The sequence below is a fragment of the Morchella importuna genome (assembly GCF_003444635.1).
Source record: "Morchella importuna strain M04M26 chromosome Unknown Morimp01GS026, whole genome shotgun sequence".
Taxonomy (NCBI): domain Eukaryota; kingdom Fungi; phylum Ascomycota; class Pezizomycetes; order Pezizales; family Morchellaceae; genus Morchella; species Morchella importuna.
Window position 1 is genome coordinate 72618 of NW_025763423.1, and position 20724 is coordinate 93341.

At 47.8% G+C, this 20724-nt stretch overlaps 7 protein-coding genes across 7 annotated transcripts; 4 read left to right on the plus strand and 3 right to left on the minus strand.

Annotated features, from left to right (window-relative positions):
• Positions 1-2166, minus strand: LAJ45_07780 (uncharacterized protein; the record flags this gene model as incomplete). The annotated part of the gene is made up of 5 exons (XM_046117335.1): positions 1-127; positions 197-888; positions 940-1036; positions 1093-1445; positions 1549-2166. 5 exons carry the CDS (start codon positions 2164-2166, stop codon positions 1-3), a joined length of 1887 nt encoding a protein of 628 aa, XP_045969320.1.
• Positions 2167-3416: 1250 nt separating this feature from the next.
• Positions 3417-6116, plus strand: LAJ45_07781 (uncharacterized protein; the record flags this gene model as incomplete). The annotated part of the gene is made up of 7 exons (XM_046117336.1): positions 3417-3534; positions 3658-3798; positions 3861-3920; positions 3982-4285; positions 4361-5097; positions 5163-5596; positions 5658-6116. The coding sequence occupies 7 exons, from the start codon at positions 3417-3419 to the stop codon at positions 6114-6116; spliced, it is 2253 nt and encodes a 750-aa protein (XP_045969321.1).
• Positions 6117-6965: 849 nt separating this feature from the next.
• On the minus strand, positions 6966-8795 carry LAJ45_07782 (uncharacterized protein; the record flags this gene model as incomplete). The annotated part of the gene is made up of 7 exons (XM_046117337.1): positions 6966-7022; positions 7091-7833; positions 7927-7962; positions 8025-8217; positions 8300-8347; positions 8495-8626; positions 8739-8795. The coding sequence occupies 7 exons, from the start codon at positions 8793-8795 to the stop codon at positions 6966-6968; spliced, it is 1266 nt and encodes a 421-aa protein (XP_045969322.1).
• A 2622-nt stretch (positions 8796-11417) lies between these two features.
• On the minus strand, positions 11418-13031 carry LAJ45_07783 (uncharacterized protein; the record flags this gene model as incomplete). The annotated part of the gene is made up of 3 exons (XM_046117338.1): positions 11418-12024; positions 12079-12502; positions 12587-13031. The coding sequence occupies 3 exons, from the start codon at positions 13029-13031 to the stop codon at positions 11418-11420; spliced, it is 1476 nt and encodes a 491-aa protein (XP_045969323.1).
• A 1400-nt stretch (positions 13032-14431) lies between these two features.
• LAJ45_07784 (uncharacterized protein) lies at positions 14432-15284 on the plus strand (the record flags this gene model as incomplete). The annotated part of the gene is made up of 2 exons (XM_046117339.1): positions 14432-14612; positions 14869-15284. 2 exons carry the CDS (start codon positions 14432-14434, stop codon positions 15282-15284), a joined length of 597 nt encoding a protein of 198 aa, XP_045969324.1.
• Positions 15285-16358: 1074 nt separating this feature from the next.
• Positions 16359-17226, plus strand: LAJ45_07785 (uncharacterized protein; the record flags this gene model as incomplete). Its single annotated transcript, XM_046117340.1, has 2 exons — positions 16359-16542; positions 16721-17226. 2 exons carry the CDS (start codon positions 16359-16361, stop codon positions 17224-17226), a joined length of 690 nt encoding a protein of 229 aa, XP_045969325.1.
• An 805-nt stretch (positions 17227-18031) lies between these two features.
• LAJ45_07786 (uncharacterized protein) lies at positions 18032-18942 on the plus strand (the record flags this gene model as incomplete). Its single annotated transcript, XM_046117341.1, has 2 exons — positions 18032-18218; positions 18362-18942. 2 exons carry the CDS (start codon positions 18032-18034, stop codon positions 18940-18942), a joined length of 768 nt encoding a protein of 255 aa, XP_045969326.1.
• Between the last annotated feature and the right edge of the window lie 1782 nt (positions 18943-20724).

Sequence of the window (20724 nt, forward strand, 5' to 3'; positions counted from 1 at the left end):
TTAGACGGAGCCACTAGCCATCATCTTCTTCCTAAGATGGTTCTTGTATTGTCCGATGGTACCATCCCATTTCCTGATGGTCCTGTTCTCGCACACAAGAATATCCTTGGCAATTTTATCGAGCAATCTATTTCAACGCAAAAATTATTAGTCACCATAGGTATATTTGGTTTTTCTGAAAGTAGATAGAGCATACCTGAAATCGTGAGAAACGACAACGACACCTCCGTCGAAGGCGTTGATAGCATCCGCCAAACTGTCAATTGTTGGAATATCCAAACCGTTGGTAGGCTCGTCAAGAAGCAACATGTTCGGGGACTCAATGGCAAGCAAGGCGAAGACAATTCTGGACTTTTGTCCTTCCGACAAGGTTCCAATCAAAGCGGTCTGAGAGTCTCCACTGAGACCATACTTACCGAGTTGTTGTCTCCAGTACTGGTAATCTTGACTCTTCTCCCTGTACTTTTCCCTAACAAAGTCCAGAGCAGACTTGGTCAAATCAAGCTGTTCCGCGGAATGCTGCGAGTACATTCCCAATTTCAAATGAGTATGTCTGCTAACACTTCCCTGGGTCGGCTGAAGCTTTCCGGTCATGATTCTGAGCAAAGTAGATTTTCCAACACCATTGGGTCCGACAAGAGCAACACGCGAGTCCATATCAACACCCAGATCAAGGTTTTCGTAGAGGTAATCTTTAGCGTCGCCGCTGTAGGAGAAGGATACATCGTCGAAAGAAAGAACGGGAGGAGGAAGCTTCTCAACCTCGGCAAAGCGGAAGGAGAATACACGGTCAGGAGCAACCTTCTCAATGAGGCCATCTGCCTCCATCTTGTCAAGAATCTTTTGCCTAGATTTGGCTTGACGAACCAAATTGGCATATGTACCAGCCTAGAAACCATATAAGCATTTCGAGTAGAACAAGAATAAAGATTTTCTTACGGAGGCTATGAACTTCTTGATGTGAGCAATCTCATCTTGTTGCTTGGTGTATTGCTTCATTTGGTTGGCCTCCTGTTCGGTTCTTGTCTTGATGTAACTATAAACAGCCTTAGTTTAGAACTATCTTTTCTCAGCTGGGTATGAAGAACGTACGTGTCATAATTACCACCGTAGTAGATGAGCTTCCTCATTCTCATGTCAATCATGTTTGTGCAAACACCGTTCAAGAAATCCATAGAGTGCGAGACTAGTACAAGTGTACGATCCCACTTTTTCAAGTACTCTTCAAGCCACACACAGGCCTCAAGATCTAAATGGGCAGTCGGGTCATCGAGAAGCAAAAGTGATGGCTTGACGAAGAGAGCCTTGGCCAATGCGACACGCATACGCCAACCTCCGGACATGTCCTTGGTGTGCTTCTTGATGGTGACAGGGTTGAATCCAAGACCAGTCAAGATAAGAGAGGCACGAGTTCCGAAGGTTGAAGGGTCCATTCCGTCGATACGCTTAATAGTTTAAATATATTAGCCAGAGGACTCAAAATCATACTTTTTTTTTCTCGCTGAAGGAAAAAAATTCCGGACTAGAAGTCCCCAAAGAATTACATACCTCGTAGAGATCCTCCAAGATGGGACTGTCATGACCTTCGTTCTCCAATACTTCCTCTGCCAATTGTTCGAGTCTCTTCAACTCGTTTTCTGCTTGTTTGACCACGTATTCCAAGGCACCCAAGGAGGTTTTCTCGGCTGGCTCGTTGAGCAAATAGATATCGATGTGTTCGGGGATCGGGTATTCCCTCTTTGCGATAGCCTTGAGAAGGGTAGATTTTCCACAGCCGTTCTCACCAAGAAGACCATAACGACGACCATAATTGAGTTCAAGAGTAGCATCTTGAATTAAGACCTTTCCATGAAAGACCAACGAAACTGAAGTGACCTTGACGTCACGGGATGCCTCCAGAGAAGCAAGAACACCAGTAGTGACACGGTCTGAGAGACCATGCTCATCTTCCTGTAAGGCGAGCTTTTCAAGTTTGGCTAACTGAGCGGCGTCGGGTCCATCGTCATCGCCGTTGACAGAAGAGGCCTTGGAAGTTGCCTGAGAGGTAGCCTTGGAGCCACCGGGAGTAGCGAGCTTGCTGGCTGCGGTCTTCTTTGGCTTCTCCTCGCCAGCGGCACGCTTTGCGGCGCGCTCTGCCTCACGTTTTGCCTTGGAAGCGGAAACCATTGTGATAAGTTGGGTAAGAGTTGATTGATGATCTGAAAGATCAAGTTATCCCGTCGAAATGAGGGGGGGTAAAGTGAGGGGCAAAGCGGGAGAAAGGTTTAGAAGAGGGAGAAGAAAAAGAGAACTGTCCTCTTATATGTCAGATGCTCTTTTTATTTTTTCTGGACAGTTAAACGATCCGGGGCTTCGGCGGGTCGTCTTTCTGTGTAGAGCTTTTAGAGAAATGGAGGGGTGGAGGGGCAAAAACTCGGTGGAGTGGGTAGGCTAGGTGGGAAATCCTTCTTGGACGGCTGTTTTTTTATGTTTTTTTTTTTTTTTTTTTTACCCTATCCCTTTTCCACCCCCCTTGATCAATGGTGTACCTAAATAGAAGCGTATGTATCCTTTCCAAAACTTTCGCTCTTCATCTTCCAGCTACATCATACATGTATTTCTATGCCCTGCTGAGTTGGCAAATGATCTTATGGAGGGTACATAAAATGTTCAAATACTTCCTTATATAATTGGGTTCACTGCCATACCATATGAAACCTCAACTCATGTTACCTGCTTCTATATTAGGGTAATTTTGTTTCATTTTAAAGAGACTTAGGGCTATCGCTGGCAGCCCTCTGGTGCAGATCTGGGACTGGGAAACCGTAACAGCTTACATACATGTGAGTTATCCGCGCCTTGGCCCGATTGGAGTTCGCCTCAAAATGCAGACTCGAGAGGCGAGAAACCTTAACACAGAAGCCTTTTAGAGAGTTTCATCAGGTTAGAGGTCGCACTGTATTTTTCCCTGCCATCAAAAATGTAGAGGGCTTCTCGTACTACTACTGGGACTCCCCGGTATGACGTAGATAGAGTACACACTTACGTTAGTCATCATTGTTTTCAGCCTCCTCATTGGCGCGTGATCGAAGATCACCGGCAAAGAAGAGGAGATCCCCTCTTTTGCAATCCAAACGGTTCATCTCACTGCGTACTCATCCCGTCTTCAAATCTCAAATTTTCTGTTAGCTCAAATACCACAACTAGAGATAATGGATCACCCTACTCTAGACTGGTGGCAGGAGATGGTGAGGAAACGGGAGGAAGAAGGTGAAACCTCCTCCTTCCTTTCATCCCATCAACTTTCATTCCATCAATCCGTCCCCGCAAAATGTTCAATTATCTCGTGAAAATACGAAGTAAATTCTAAATACTGATTTGGTCCTTGACCAGAACTTGCTTCCTACGTGTTCGCTGACCGCCTCAAGCTCACTTCAATGTCTTTCTCCCAGCACGATAATCACCTTCGTAATGCAGCCCACTACGACAAACTCCTGAAGAACTACGCGCTAGAGCTCTCCAAAGCCAGAGAAATCGCCCCGGAGACACTGGAAGGCATGAAACCACTTGTCCCCAGCTCTCTGGCTTTTGTGTGGCTCTTTTTCGGCTATATGTTGTGGAGCGGAGGAGCATGTGTCAAACTTGGGCTAGGTGGTTAATATTGAGGTTTGTATCCAGGGCTCAGTGAAACCGAGAGACTTTGGGTCTTCGAGATACAGCGTATGGAATGTTACGAAAGTGAAATGGCCATCAGGAGGGCTGGCATTGACACCATCAAAGAATGCCTGGATAGGTACAAGTCAAAGGAGCAGTTCAATGGTAGGCACCAAGTGCCACGCATTCCATGTCCGAAAACCTTTGGACTAACATAATCACTAAAGAATATGCGCTCAAGAAAGTTAGATCCTATCGCGATGCAGCAAAAGTGCTTCGGGAAAAAAGTAACTCGCAGCTCATTCCTTTTTGGGCATCTTCTCTGATCATGATGCATCATTATAATAGAACCCCCAATTTATTCGACAGTCCGCCCTGGTCCAATTACCCGGCTACCTCCGGAACTTCTTCGCATGATTCTCAAAGACTGCTGCGCCGAGCCAACGGTTGCAAAGGCAGCTCGGGTATGTCGCGAATGGCACCAGATTGCAATCCCACTGCTGTACAACTCGGTAGATCTCGGTGAAGGCGTTGAGTTGGAAATGTGGGTGGTTAATGGTAGTGAATACCGTTGGCACAGGGAGGGACGGGAAAAATCAGATGCACGGATAGCTCCCATGTCATTGAGCGTTAGACTATTACACACACTCAGGTGAGCGCCTGTGTGTGCAGTGAAGAACAAAGGCGTCTGCAGTATAACTAACTTGATATTCTATCATCCCTAAAGTACCACTCCATATGTGAGGTATGTACGAAAGTTATCATATCGTGGTCTTTCGCCATCGTCTAAATCATCGCTTGAACGTTGGCCGAATTCCTCTATCCGGGAGTATTATGGTGAAAGTGGGTCCGTAAATAACGCGACACTCGTGAAGCTCCGCATCAAGACGGTAAACCTAATGATCGCGGCAGCAAAAAAGGTTTCTCGGCTACTTGTTCATCTTGAAAACTTAGAACTTCGCGGGAAAACGGATTTTCGGATTTTCGATGCTTTTCTCGGTGTGCTGAAGTGGAGACCTCTGCGGCAGTTGACACTACATGATATGAATGTCAGGGCCTGCCATTTTGACCGTCGGCCATCAAACTATTCTATCACATCACTAACTCTTGATAATGTTGTTTATTATTTTGGGAAAGAGAAACGCCGGCGGCTTGGTGCATCTGAAGCGAACAAGTTATCCAAGGTTCGAGGGACAGAGAAGATATATTCCCTCCTCCGAAAGTGTCCTGAACTCAAAAGTTTATGCATCACGGACTGTGACTTCGACATGGAAAAACTCCTTGAGTGCAGAGCATTCAAACAACCTCAGAAATCTGTGATAAACTTTCCTAATCTTTCCCGTTTCCATGTTTATTCCAGCATGGACCCGCCAACATGGGATTACCAGTTACGCAACCAGGTGCATTGGTTCCTTTCAAGACACCCGGATATCCAGTCTTTATCTTGCAATGCTGGGTTGCTAGGTAAGGGTTGCGAGAGTCCTTGTCAGTATCGATTCAAACTAATTAGTTGCGGTCCTCGCATGTAGCGAGATTATTGCACGGAATGAGCAGTTTTACAAAGAATCCTGAATTCGCGATCATGCCGCAAAATCTTAAAAGATTAGAAATTGATCAATTATTCTCGGGCACAGACACAGACTATAGTTCTGGCTCGCAGGATGGGCAAATTAACATGAAAGAGTCGTTACCGCATGTTTTTGGTATGATGCCGCTACTAGAAGAACTGCAATTCAAAAATTTTCCGTGGGGCCGGAATTACCTGAGAAGATGTTTGCAAGCCCTGCGAAGCAGCCCGAGACTAAGGATCCTTCGAATTTTGGAGCTTTATTGGGAGGTTACACTGCCAATACTGCAGGATTTAGCAAAGTTATCGCCCCTATTGGAGAATATTACTCTTGAATGTGTTGGAATAAAGGTCTTTGACGAAGATCGGGATGACGATTATGAGCGATTTGATATTGTAAGTTAACCTCACAAACTCTTCATGAGCCTTCTCGCTTACCACGTATGGTATGGAACAGAAAAAATTAGCGCAGACATTGTCACCACTTTATAATCTCCGCGAACTTTCCCTCAACTACTCCATCGAACCCACCACCCCCGCTATCTTTGCCGCACTCTCCCCATTCCCCATCGATCCTCGTCTTCGATATTTGTTTCGAGTTTTTGAGGGTTTGCGTGATAACAACCCTAAAGCATTTGAAGAAGTTCGTGACGAATATGTTGTTGTCGTCAGCGATGCTGTGGCCATATTTTCCAAACATTTTGTGAAAATGGATTACCTGAACCTTGCTGTATGGGAAAGTGCACAATTTCTGGATGGAAACGAGCTTTCTTTACTAAGAATCGATGGGGATTGCGATAAAAGACGGACGTGTATAGGCTGGAAGCAGGTGCTGCGGGGTGTAGGGAAGCTGGATGTGAGAATGAATGCTGCTAAGGGAGGAGTTGGGGCTTGCAATTTCGTTGGACGGTGGTGATTTGGCTTTTTTTTATTTACGATTTATGATCCCGGTGGAACACTTAATGGCAATTTGTGTGTACCCTCATTGTTTTAGGTGTTTTGTTTCTCTCAAGCGCTGGATATTTAGGCACTGAGTTAGTACTCTAATTACATGTAACGTCCTCATGTTAGTAATTGTCAAACACGGTACCCTCGCAAACATCTGGATCAATCAGAGTGCTCCCCTCCTTGTCCTGCTGTTGCTGCGAAAAAGAAAACCATTTCAAGGTACGACCGTCGCCTCCACCACTATTGGCCCATCACGAACCACCACCTCACACCCAATCAGCGACTCCTCCATTTAGATAGCATTCATCACATAGTACCATAGAAACCCTGATATAAACATTCGTTTTTGATACCTCACACTCCATATCTACGATCTCACCAAAGTGGAGTGATCACTGCCCCACATCGCATGATCGTATCCATAGCCCGGAACAGCACCCTTGCTCATCGGAATAACGGGTATGCACTTCATTTAAGCATATCCCAACTACAACAGTTAATGTGCACATCCCCAGGTAGAGTGATAAAAAATAACAAAAAAACAGCAAAAAAAATTTTTTTTTAAATAACAGTACTTGAACTCCAGAGAACGAATAAACCAAACAATAATACAAGGATTACTTTTAAAAGCAGTGTGCAAGAGAGATGAACAGAATACCACGGAGAGATGAAAACGAAAGGGATGACAGAGGTTTCTGCCCGAATAACCTTCTTCTTCCTCTCTGCAGATTTTCGAAACTTGCAAATGTAAACCACAACAAAGAGACCTACATAAAAAAGAAATACTCAAACACCTCAAGTTAGACCCCCTAAAATTCTACCATGTCTGATACCTCTTTGACCTTTTCTTAAATATTCTTTGGGTCCCCCAGAACTATTGTCGGTATCTTCAGCACTTGGTGGTGTTATCAAGGTGAGGAAGGCGGGAGGGGGAATTCAAACCGCTCCAGGAGGGTGCTCATTATCCAAGAAGGGACAATTCGGGCGAACACATTTTCCAGCGCGAACACTCTGGCAAGTATGACCCCGATAACACTCCTCATTAATACATCCCTGGCCGAACTCGCAACGAGTCAATCCAACCCTGTTTCTCATTGCCTGAATCTCGATATGGCTCAGTTCATGTTTGTGGGAGAAGAAGCAAGATTCCTTCCAGCACGAGCCAACCAGGTAATAATCGTTACATGGGGGTGGCTGCAGGGTCTTGAGGCGTGCGAGTGCAGCCTGATGATGGACCGGCGGAGCCAATTTCGAATTCTTCGTTGATGAGCCAATGAACAAAGTCTTTGGTTTCACAAAGGCCGGCGCTGCATAATTGTTATTTGATACCGCAACAGTTGCATATGATCCTGTAACTTTTGTAGTGGTATTGGTAGTAGTGACACTGTTGGTAGCAACTTGGACATATGAACCATTGCCCCGCGTAGGGGAGTCAGTAGATCTTGATGATGTTGGCCTTGGTGGGACCTCGAGCTTTTGAGATTCGAAGATGTGAGTGTATTTTGTGCACGGGAACTGGAGTTTCCTGACTTCGCTCGCAAAGGGCGTTCCCTCTATCAAGAGGACTTTCTCAGTATTTCCATCAGAGGAGATGGAGCTCAATGTTCGGGCGTAGCCGTTATCATGAGATGCACCAAGAATAACTTTAACGCAGTTATAGTTGTTCAGATTCCATGTGAGCTCCGCTGTTTAAGGTTAGCTTACAAAAATGCATACTATAGACCGAGGAGGAGGGGGGAGAAAATGAGATTGGGAAGAATGGGACTGTATGTATATACCCCTAACTCGACTATCAACCATCTCCTTCCCATCACCTACATCGATAAAATAAAAATGTTCTTTACACTGAGTAAAGCCAAGGGTAAAATCTTTAAACTGCTTAGGCCCTCAACACGATCTGCGACATAGAGGACTGTAGCCAGTTTGTAAAGATTGGCGAAAACCTTAACGTGAACATCAATCGATTCGTCCGGAAATTCAGACTGGACCTCTTTTGTAATTTCCTGGAGAAGAAGCCTTCCTGCCTCAGTACCACCGGACTTTCCCTGGGATAGAAGATTGTCTTTGAACTGGGGGTATCATGTAATGTGAGCAAGCAATTGAGTACGTGGATTGGCTCGGGATTTACTACGACAGCGCCTGGGGACATACGATCATGCCATCACCGTCTATCAAAACAATTACATATCTATTTTTGCGCTACGTCACCATCAAGGTTAGCTAATAAACGGGAAACGAACGGAGAGCAGTGATGGAGAAAAACGACGAGTAATAAGTGGTGGAGAGAGGGAAGAATCAGCGAAAGACGAACAGATTAATATTCGCCACACGACAGGAAATACTTACAATTCCGTGAAGTTTAGATTGAATCATGTTTAACTCTCTCTGTGTCGCACGACACGATGTTTTCATAGAATCCAAATCCAAAGTCTTCTCATCCACTTCTGCAGCCAGTTTCATATTCTGTCGGACAAGTTCCTTCAACGGTAAAAAAAATATCAGCGATTGGCTTCATACATGCAGCCTACTCCCCACCTTATCGCTTCTCCTGAGCTCAATCGTGTCAATCTCTGAGGGCGGGAAATCTCACTTCAATGAACTCCATAGTTTCAGCTTGTTGGGCTTTCACCCGGTCTAGTCGCTCCATTTCGTATAAATATATAGCAGATATATAGCTAAAATAGCTACAATGACATTTAGTAGGGACTCGGAATAGGTACAAGCGTAGCACTCCCGTGGCCACGACTCCGGACTTACCTTCAATTCTCGGCTACTTTATATCTAGAACAGATTATTAGCTCGTGCTCTTTCCCTTCGTTTATAGAACAGAGAGAGACGGTGTTGTTGGTGTAAAATGAAAAGATGAGAAACAGATGAAGGTGAGGGAAGGAAGAAAATAATAAAGAGAGGTAGGTGCCCAGTCTTTAACGCTGCGGCGGAGGGGAGGAAAATAAACAAGAGGCCAAAACAGCGGAGAACTTGATACATACGCATACGCGCTTATGACACATCACATCACTTTGTATTAAGAACTATGTATGTTTAGCTACATCCAGATGGAGCCATGATAATATCAACGCACCAAGAAACAGTTTTGGAACTCACCAATTTGGCTCATGGCCGTCAATCCTTACGCACAATCAATTATGTGGACCTCTACCAAGGCTGCGGTTGGTTATGTTCTTTGGATAAAGAATGGAGATCTCGAGCTCCCATGCAATGCAGAGTACGTGCTTGAATAGCCATGGTGCAATTTGATATCCAGCCAGTTCGGTAGGCAGAACACAAGGCGGAAAGGAATTGTGCCCACAATGTCTACCTACTTGCTTCCATCTTCGGGCTCGGACACAAAGGTTTCACCGAGTTCACTAGGTACCCATTCGAAAGCGACAGCCTTGCATAAGTTCTCTCATGTCGGTGCATTGATTAATAGGCTAGTTCTTGAATTCTGCGGGGGGTATGATCACCAGGCAGGGAGAGGTGTAACTAGAGCTCGGTTATCGATAACATCGATGGCGCTACAATGTTGTGCTTTGAGGATTTGGTTGGGGGTTTAGTTGAGGCTCTCAGCTCACCGTTGCACAGGGTGCGTTAATATAACTTGGATACGTGATGGTGACAATACTCTAGACCAACCAGGAACTATCTCGATACATGTACTCTAGTTCGTATACATGTATGTACTTTACTCACCGACAAATTTGGAAGGTGACGAATGTACTGTTACTGGTATAGTCATAATGCGGTCATACATTATCACTCGGCTTTAACCACCATACAATACACCCGAGGGCCTACGACTATTAGTACTATCATCAATAATGACTACTGCACCATCATCTCACTCACGAGACTTGTACAGCTTTTCGAGATAAATTCTAAAACGTAATTACGAGCTAGGAAATGGCACTAGAAAACTATCGCCGCTCTTTCGTGTTAAGAAGTAATATCCCTATAGCTAGGCCTCCCGTACAAGCCGAGCGGACTAGCATCCTTCTTTATAAGTATGGTAGATCTTGAAGAAATGGTCCTCATGCGGGAATAGCCCGAGGTGAGGGCGTTTTAACCGTACGCACCGTTACGGGGACCCAGTCTGCATAGCCAGTCGGCCTGAGGACATTGAAGGTTCTAGAACTCGGTGGAAGCTTTTCACCCTCGGGTTCGTGTCAACTGACTGATATGGTACCTCAAATTGCATTATTTCACTTAGAAAGAAATACTGGTGGGTAAACCACTATCCCTTAAACCATCACGTTCCCCCCCCCCCCCCCCCCCAAAAAAAAAAAAAAAAAAAAAAAAACCGAGATCTAGGCCTATAAAATTATTTAGAGGGTAGTAACGGCCCAAGTAGGTCAAGACCGAGTTTACATAAACACACTGGCAAATTCCGAGGGCTACTATGAAAGGCCCCATAAAAAGGGGTTATGATATTATACCTATCTACTTGTAAAAGCAGCAGCCTAAGAAGACACTCGAAAAAAGAAAGGGAAAAAAAAACAGAGGAAAAAAAAAACAGCATAGATTCGTTTCAAATACTGATCTGGCTAACCTAGACAAGCTTAGAAGTAGGTTGTGCAAAAAGGAGATGGTGCAGAAAGGGATAAAGGTCGTTTCCTCGTTTTGAGCTATTACATGTACATCGGACATCTATCCAAAGTATATCTTATATAGGCCTTGAGCCTACCGTATGCTACCGACCGGATCTTCGTTTAAAAAGCCACCCTGTGCACTTTCCACGGCAGCATTAATCTCGACATTTTGTTACTCTCTAGAACCTACATCAAAAACCGATACCCCATATACATAGTGCCAAGCAGACGGATACACACCGCAAAGGGCTGAATGCCGACAACGTTCGAATAGGGAAGGCTAGCGGTAACTCGACCAAGAGGGAAGGCAGATTGAGAAAGTGCCTTCCCATCCTTATCTTTATCACACGCCATCACTCGCAGGCAGCCTACATACATGTGGATAGGTGGTCTCTTTCCCCTCCTTTCCTATTAGTTCCCGAATCAAAGTGATATTCTAATTACATACATGTACCTCCCCAACCAAACCAAGTTCATATCTTCATAAAAAAAGGCTAAAAAACTGTGTTATAGTTATATAAACAACCAGTCAATCCCTCCACTCTCCAACCTTTTTTTCCAATCCCTCCCCTCCCCTCCGCCGCCTTTCTCCTTTTCTCTATCACTATCCTTCCACATTTCCTCCAACAGGTTCCCCGCATTCTTAATATTGAACTGCGGAAGCACACTCCAGATATTCCTCAAGGCGCCTCTAACGAACTCCCTTTGCCCCTCCTCCATGGCCCTGTCCCTGCAAGAAACACCGGCCAGACCGCACCCTTATACAGCACACTACCTGGGGCGATATGCCCAATATGTGCAATCAGTCGATTCGTCATCTCCGTCAATTCGGCCTGCGCCAGCGGTGGTAGCGGCGGCGATAGCACCTGGGCTGCAAAGAGATGTACGGCGCATTTATACGCCGAAACGTGGTGAAAGAGCTCCTGCGGCTTGATCTCGGCGACAGAGAGCTTTGCTTGGAGCTTCATATTGGGCATGCTCGTTTTAAGCCAGTTTGCAGGGTCGAAAGCGTTAATTCGTGTCATGAGCGTTTCTGCAGAGGGGATGAAGTTCGTGTCCGATACGTCTGTAGTGGCAATGGTTGTGATCCCCGCCGCTGACTGTCGAGACTGATTATTGAGCAAGGTGATACACAGGATAATTTGGAGGAGCTCAGCAGGACATCCAAGGAAGGAGTAGTCCTCAGCCTCTTTGAGAGATGTAAAGACCTCTGAGAGAGAGCTTCCCCATGGCTGGTAATCGCTCTCCGGGCCAGAGAATGCCAGACTACGGCCAATGATGTCGATACTGGAATGGTTAGGAAAGGGAGGGGCAAGAAGAAGTGGGGAGGAGAAAGCTTACGCTGCGACGTGGGTTATAAGAACAGAGAGCATGGAAGACATGCCGCCTTTGATGCCTTTCATGCCACCGCTAAGCTGGATCAGCCGTCGAGCGGCGCGGAGGTGGATCTTCCAGGTATTCATTCCCGAGTCTAGGGCTTCGAAAAAGAGGAAGAGTAACATTGCTGCGAGAACAGGCTCGGTCACGATCTTGCCGCCACAGGTTTGCGTCTGCAGGGCATGGGAGAGGTGTTTATATGCCCGGCCCTTATACACCAACGCATGAGTCTCTGGGAAGTTGCAATTGTTACTGTGATGCCGTGCAGCGACTGCCAGGGCTGCATGCAGAAATGGCGGATTCTGAGCAGCCATGGGCAGTAGGTTCCGATATGGATTATCGCCATATCGCTCAAACAAGATAAAATCACGACAGACTCTTTCATCGACTAACAATGGCCATTAGGACATACAATTGCTACACGCACCTTCCACATACGGCATCACCTCCAGGGAGCAGGTGGCAAACTCACAATAGGATAGATAATATCGACCAGTTGCGTCCAGATCCCCAAAGAACGACGGGTTGAAGGGCGACAGTGTGTACTTTACATTTCGCGCCGGCCGCGCAACCAGCGCCTGGAACGAGTTCTCCGAGCCCGTACCATACCCGCCTGGCGAAGCCCCATACGACGTCGTCTCCCATGTCCCCTCACTCCATGAATCCAGCTCCACCACCCTCACAATCTCCTCCTCATCCTCCTCTGACGTGCCCGACACTACCGACCCCGGGCGGCCAACCTCGATTTCTGCAGCAGCCACGCGTGGCTGATCAACAAGCACTATGCTGCGTCGTGGGGTCGGTTTCTGCCTCTCTTTTGATTTTGGTTGCGCCGACGACGACTTTGACTGCGGCTGCCGTTGTGGTTGCTGCTGCTGTGGTGGGGTGGCAGGCACAGGAAATGTCTTGCCCATCATTTTTCCCCTGCTTGCCACCCCTTTGTTCCACACAAGCGGTTTCTTGTAACCCAGACAGTCCAACTGCGTCCGGGCGCATTTCGCACAACCGGGGAGCACGCGATCACACCTGACGCGACGGCGGCGACAGGTGTAGCAGTCCACGGGCGATAAGGCTGTTGGGGCTGTAGTAGGGGGAGAAGGGGGCGTTGTTGCGGCCATCATGATATTGGGGGGGGGGGGGGGGGGTGGGGAATATTGAAATGATGTGCAGGCTAGACGGGGCAGGGAGAAGAAAGAGAAAACCGTTTATTGATGATTCCCTGGGTGGAACTAATGAAGAGTTACACAGATGGAGGTAGCTGGGTAGTTATTTTCACTCTAACCGCACACACACGCGCGCACACACACCCCACTACTGGATTTAAACGGAGGGGAGATCTTAATGGGGAGATATGTCGCGTGGGGATGATGGTGATACCAGCGTACGAAGAGAGTGAGTGCTGCTGACTGAACGGAGAAGAAGCAGAAGAAGCAACAGAGACCCCTTTGCCCCCGTCTAATGTGATCGTGATTCACGTGGAAACGCCTTGATAATGTTCCGATGCATGTACACATGCATGTGGGGTAGCTGGATGTATGTGGAGCGGAATAACGGGTCTGTGGGGAAAAGGATATCAGAAAGATCGCCCCTTATCTTTGAAAAGGTTCGCGATGCAAAGATATGACTGTCGTTGGATTAGACTCAACTCACAGGGTTAGCGGCGTATGTCGTAGTCGGCCCGAACCCCGCATCCGCTGTCTAGTGTTCCAGAAATTTGGCCCAGATGGGAATTCGTGGGGGGATGTCAACTCTTGAACTGTTGGAGACTTGTCTTGCTTGTTGACGACGTGCGCAGATCTGTGAACTGTATCATGTTCTGTAAGGCGGTGGTGAGTCTCTTGACAGGCAACAGGAAATACATTCAGGGTTAATTTCCAAGACTTTGGCTTGCACTAGGGGCGCTTGGCTGTGATTCCATACTGTAAGGGGAGAGGCAAATGTTAAGTAACTGCATTGTACGTGTCTTCTGCGGCGTACACTGGAAGTGTTACATTTAATTGGAATTCCGGATTGGGAACTGATGGAAATGATTTCTTTTTCGTAAACTAGTGCCAACACAGCTGACTCTCACCTTGGGTTGGAATCGCGATTGTCAGTCATATCCAATGGGGTTTTCAACACAATAGACGTCCAACCAATTGTGTTCCACCAACACTGCTATGTTATCTCTACTCTAGCTGGTTGCCTGAATATACGGCTGCCTAAACTCAGTATGTATATACCCCGCCAGCCCACTCTAATATCCCTTCCAAGTTCCAGCCTTTCCACATTTCCCCATACCCAAAACCACCAAAACTCATTAATCCCTCTCCTCAAAATGGCAGAAACAACAGCCTACGATATCCCGATCGACCAGCTCAACACCAACGGGCAAAAACTGCTCGCATACGCGCAGGAGCACCCCGTGCAGTGCGGGCTCATCTCGTGCATTGTTGTCGCTGGTGTCGCGACCATTGTTGTTCCGCTTGTGATGAGCGCTGCTACGAATCCGGCCACTGGTGAGTACTAGTTTGGTTGGATCGTTAAATACATCTGGCATATGGGGGCTATCGTTTGAGGTCATGGCATATATTGCTCCCCGGGTGGAGTTTAGAATTTTCCATTTTGAATTGAGGGAGACACTATGGTCAAGTTGGACCAATAACGGGTCAAATTACCCATAATCTATAATTATACTACCCCGGGCCTAGTCATCTCTCTATCCAGCTAAATAAATCCCCCATACCTCACCCACTAGCTAACATCCCGCCACAGCCCGCGTCGTTGTCGCCGCCGTCAACTCCCAAGCCCGCTCCCACCCCAACACCCCCCTCGCCACCGCCAGCCCCTTCCTCACCACCCTACAAGCCATGACCACCACCGGCACTCTCATAACCCACAGCGGCGCGCTCATCAGCGCCGGCACGCTCGCCGCCGACTGGGCCAAGGGCGTCGACTGGGCGAAAGGCATCGACTGGGCGAAAGGTGCAGACTGGGCTGGCTGGGCGCAGGCCGCGGGGCGGGGCGGCGAGGATCTTGCGCGTGGGGTAGCAGGACTGGGGAAGGAGGCGGATAGGGCGGCGGGGGGCGCTGTGTGGGCTGCTGGCGAGGCGGTGAAGGGTGCGGATTGGGCGGCGGGGGAAGCCGTGAGGAGGGTGGGGAGGGTGGGGAAGTTGTTGAGTCGGTGGTGAGGCGCACGGTGGGCGTGTAACTGGTTGTGGGGACTAATGGGGATCAATGTGTGGGTTGTGGTTGTGGTTGTGATGTGTTTGTAGGTCTTTTCTTGTTGTTCGTCCGGCTAGCTGACATGACTTTGGGGTTTGGTGTAAGTGGCAATGATCGGTTTTTCATGATTATTGAATGGCTGTAGCCAACGCCTACATACGGAGTATAAAATAGATGATTCCCTATAAAATCGCGGCTCAGGACATATATCGGAGGCGACTACATACCCACATGTAGAGGATCCCCAATAAAACTCAGCGAGCGGCTTTCCTCAAATTCCCAGTAATTCTTTAGCTGCTCGTTATACCCATGAAATGATTCCTTCGCGATCGACGAACTAATAAACGCAAATAACTGAAGCATGCCCAATCAACCCTTGTAATCGTGATTATTACATTGATGACTGTTGATAATGATGACTACAAGAAGCAGCAGGGTTTAACCTACAAGTCACCGCTTTCAGCCACGTAGTTCTATCCACTGGAGAGGTGGGGAGGGCTAGCTGGGCGGGTATGTACAGTGGTTAATTAAAGATGAGAGGTATTTGGGGGACCTTTGTGACCTTGAGGTCTTGCTTGGATTTTGGATATTGTAGATACCGCAGTGCCAACAGTTAATATGCTGTTTCCCGGGCTTTTGGAAGAATTAAACAATCTCTACTCACTGTATGTAACATGATGAACCCAGGGTAGTAGTAATATAATCAGTCTTATAGGGCTCGATTGAGCCATATGCCGAAGTGATATTAAACGCTTAGCTGATAACTAACCCGCGTCCGAGGGACACTACAGCGCATCGCTCTCTTGATTAGCCATAACTGGCTCCACGAATAAAAAACCCCAACCAATCGCCTCGATCACAAGCCCAGATAAGCGCCGGCTATCTGCATATACATAACTACAGTATGGCTGCCTGAAATTTTTTATCTGTACTTCTACATATAACACGCGCCCAAACCTTCCTTCCCTTTTCCCAACTCCCAATACCTCAAAGAACAACTTATCATCCTCATTCTGATGCCCGCAATCCCCAATTCCGAAATGGGAGAAACAAAAATCCACAAGATCGCTCTCCACCAGCTGGAGGAGAAAGGGCGAATGCTGATCGAGTATGCCCAGGAGCACCCGATACAGTTCGGCCTCATATCCATCACCATCGTCGCGGGCGTCGCCATAATCACCGTACCTCTTGCTCTAGGATTCAGCTCTACAGGACCTGTAGCCGGTAAGTGATGCCAGAAGTGATACAGGAAGCGAGCTCCAGTCCTATTCATAGATAGCTCTAGCTAGACCCAATGTCCGGCCAGCCCACATTGGACATCACGAACCCCCCCCCCCCCCCCAAACACTCACCATCCCGATATATCCCGATATATCCCGCTAACACACCTGTCCCCTTCTAGGCAGCATCGCAGCAGCATGGCAATCCTCCATCGGCAACGTGGTGGCCAACTCCTTCTTCGCTCTCCTCCAATCCATGGCTATGAGCGGCACCTTCGAGACCATCGGCATCAGCCTCATCGGCGCCGGCGCAGTGGGGGCCTTCGTCGAATGGTCCAAGAGCGTAGACTTGCCCGAGCTGATCGCCGGATGGCTCCGCTTTACGCATTCCATTGGCTTCAACCCCGAGTCGATCGGTTGGTCAGAGGAGGGCGAGAAGCTGGTGCGAAGCGTGAACTGGGAGGGGGCGGCGAACGATGTGGCGGGAAGCGTGGACCGTGCGGTGCAGGAGGCGTTGAAGCATGCGGCGTGGTTGGGGGAGAACGCGCAGACGGTGGATTGGGCGAGGGTGGGGGATGATGCGGTGCGTGGGGCGGGGTTCGTGATGAAAGATGTGGTGCAGGGTGCGGGGTGGGCAGCGGGTGAGGCTGCTCAAAGGCTTGGGATTCTTGCTAGAGCTTTGTTGTAGGGAAGGGGGCCAAGTAAAGATCCATCTGTTAGTATTAAACACCTATATTCGGAGTTTGGGCAGGAATATTGCCACAGAATGGGGCCCTAAACCACATGCAGGCGTGTAATCTTATTAGTGTCGATATCGTACGTCTTAGTTTATGTTTGTTGCTATTTCCGCGCGCTCTGTAGACTGGCCTGACTCTTTTATCGACAAAGAAATTAACCAGTGACATATGTAGCCACATATCGGACAGATGATGACCACACGACAGGCTCGAACAGCTCACCTGTATGGATTTGACATCACCTGTAAAGCCAAATACCCAACACGCGGAACAGGTGTGTATATGCGAGTGATATATCATGACGCGCGCAGATGTGTTTTTGCGTATGTTTCTTATTGTTCGCCCGGCTAGCTGACATGACTCTGGGGTTTGATGTAAGTGGTAATGGTCCGTTTTCATGATTATTAAACGGCTGTAGCCAACGCCCAGGGAGTATAAATTAGAAGATTTCCTACAAATCGCGACTCAGGATATATCTCGGAGTCGACTACATCCTACATGTACTAGTAGAGGGTCCCTAATATAATGGGTCTAATCCCCGGTAGCCCGTTACTTTATTAGCTGTTCGTTATATCCACAAGCCCAGATCAATGCCGGCTACCGCATAACTATGGCCGCCTGAAATTCTTACCTGTACATATAACATGCGCCCAAACCTCCCTTCCTTTTTTCCCCAACTCTCACTATCTCAGCAAACAGCTTTCCACCCCCCCCCCCCCCCAATTGATATATATGCCAGCAACCCCCAATTCCGAAATGGGTGAAGAAACGAAAATCTTCAAGATAGCTCTCGACCAGCTGGAAGAGAAAGGGCGAAAGCTCATCGAGTACGCCCAGGAGCACCCGATAGAGTTCGCTCTCATATCCGTCGCCATCGTCGCCGGCGTCGTCATAATTACCGTACCTCTTGCGCTAGGATTCGGCCCTGCAGGGCCTGTAGCAGGTAAGTGACGGCAAGAAGCGAGTTCCAGTCCCACCCACAGCTCTAGCTAGCTAGCTAGCTAGACCCAATGACCGGCTCACAAACTCCCTCATCCGCCAGCTCCCAACATATCCCCACTAACACACATGTGTCCCTCCCTCTAGGTAGCATAGCAGCAGCATGGCAGTCCTCCATCGGCAACGTAGTCTCCGGCTCCTTCTTCGCGCTCCTCCAGTCCATGGCCATGAGCGGCACCTTCGAGGCCATCGGCATCACCGTCATTAGCGCCGGCGCAGTCGGGGCCTTCGTCGAGTGGTCCAAGAGCGTAGAGCTTCAAGAGATGATCGCCGGGTGGCAACGCTTTACCCAGTCCATGGGCTTCATCCCCGAGTCGGGCGAGTGGTCAAAGGAGCAGTGCGAGAAGCTGGTGCAGAGCGTGGACTGGGAGGGGGAGGCTAACGATGTGGCGGGGAGGGTGGACCACGCGGTGCAGGAGTCGCTGGAGCATGCTACGTGGTTGGGGGAGAATGCGCAGGCGGAGTGTGCAAGGATGGGGGAGGAGGCGGGGTCCGTGATGAATGATGTGGGTCAGGGTGCGGGGCGGGCGGCGGATGACGCGGGGCGGGCGGTAGATGAGGCGGTGCGGGGAGCGCAGTCAGGGATGGATGATGCGGTTCAGGGTGCGGGACGGGCGATGGATGAGGCTGGTCAAGGGATTAAGGCGGCTTTTGGAGGTTTGTTTTAGGAGAGGGGGCCAAGTAGAGATCCATCTGTTAGCATTAAGCACCCATATTCGGGAATATTTCCACAGGAATATCTGCTTCTAAACCAGGCGTTTAATGTTACTAGCGACATATATAGCCACAGACAGACAAGCTTCGATACTTATGATAGCGATAGATGACTACACAATACGGAATAGCTCATCTCCACGGATTTGACATCACCTGAAAAGCCAAATATCCAACACGCGGAACCGGTGTGAACAAGCGAGTGATATACCATGACGCAGAATATTGCGTGGTTGACATACATGTATATATATATACGAGTCTCGAGAAGCGGCACAAGTCCCTCCAAATGTTTACATGACAGTAACGTTGATACAAGTTGCACCGAAAAGTATCGTGCATCCTTGCCATGTGTATGTATATAAGGCATGCCCCAGTTCCAGCTAAGTGTCCATCACCGGTATTGTACTCACTTACAATCAGCGAAATAGCCTATCAAGGTCTGACTAGAGAGCTAAGTATAGATTATGTGATATAAATCTTAATGGAGGGCCAGTGTAGATATAATTGCTTCTCCGTAGTTGAACCTAATTATTCTGAACATGTCTGTATCCCGTTGTGTGGATCGATGGTAGTATAGAGACTTTTGAAGCCCTTTATTTATAGTGAATTTGAACCCCAAATACATGTACCCCAGAGAAACACTTGCGCTGAGATACGTGTATTAAAATACGCACCAGTTAGACCCATATAAATTCCCTATGAATCTCAGGCCTCAGTCTCAGGAACAATCCCGGCCCAACATTGAATACCTTTAATCATGCCACAGGCCTGGCCCAGCAGGCTGAAGCGTGGATTAGCCCCGATAACGCCAGTCCTATCAAAACTTCTGTAATTCATGTCCTGTGGAAGAAAACTTTAGTTAGAAATCAATCGAAAGAATCAAGTTAATATTAATCAAAAGGGTCAGTCTGGGTATATGTACCGTTGGTTACCTAATCCTGCATAGATAGACAGTGGGCTTCCTCTCACGGCCCCAGCGAAAAAAAAGAGGGATAACGCTGGAGGGTCTAAAAGGACCAAAGAAGGGAAAGTAGAAGAAGAAACACAATCTGGTCTGGCCCTGGAAATGAATCCTACATCTGGCCATGACCTGTCCTTTGAAAAGCCTCTTCCTGTGACACAGTAAGTCAGAATTTCAGCCAAAGAAATGATAGGACAGAATGAGGGTACTTACGACCGACCGTTACGAACTATCCCCTAGTCTTTGCAACCCACACCCGAGTTCCCTTCATCTGAATTGTCTAGACCAAGACCTTGCCATCATGACCTAGAGTTTGTATTAGCTATCAAATTTCAATAAAAATCATTACGTTGAAAGAACATGTCCGTCCCCATACCATACTGGCTATGCCCACCACGAATGCAACTATTCTTTATTAAACCGCCAAGCAGACCTGACGGCTTAAGAGAAAGGAAAGGTTTCGCCACGAAAAGAAAAGCCGAGTCCCTATCCGGAGCCATATTATTAGCGCCCTTCAAATAGTGTTTTAGCTACCTAATAGAAGGGTTTAATTGAGAGGGCACCCACAATATATGGGAGTTTTATCCCAACCACCACAGAACTATTGGACCTCTACCGTTTCCATAAACCACGTCACTCACCCAACGAATCACTCATAGTATAGCTGGTGGGGCCTTTGCTGGTGACATTAAGTTATCTCGCTATATATGCTGATATTATGAGTCAATGCATTTCTAAACTAGCAAGCTCGACGGTTCTGACATGAAAAAAA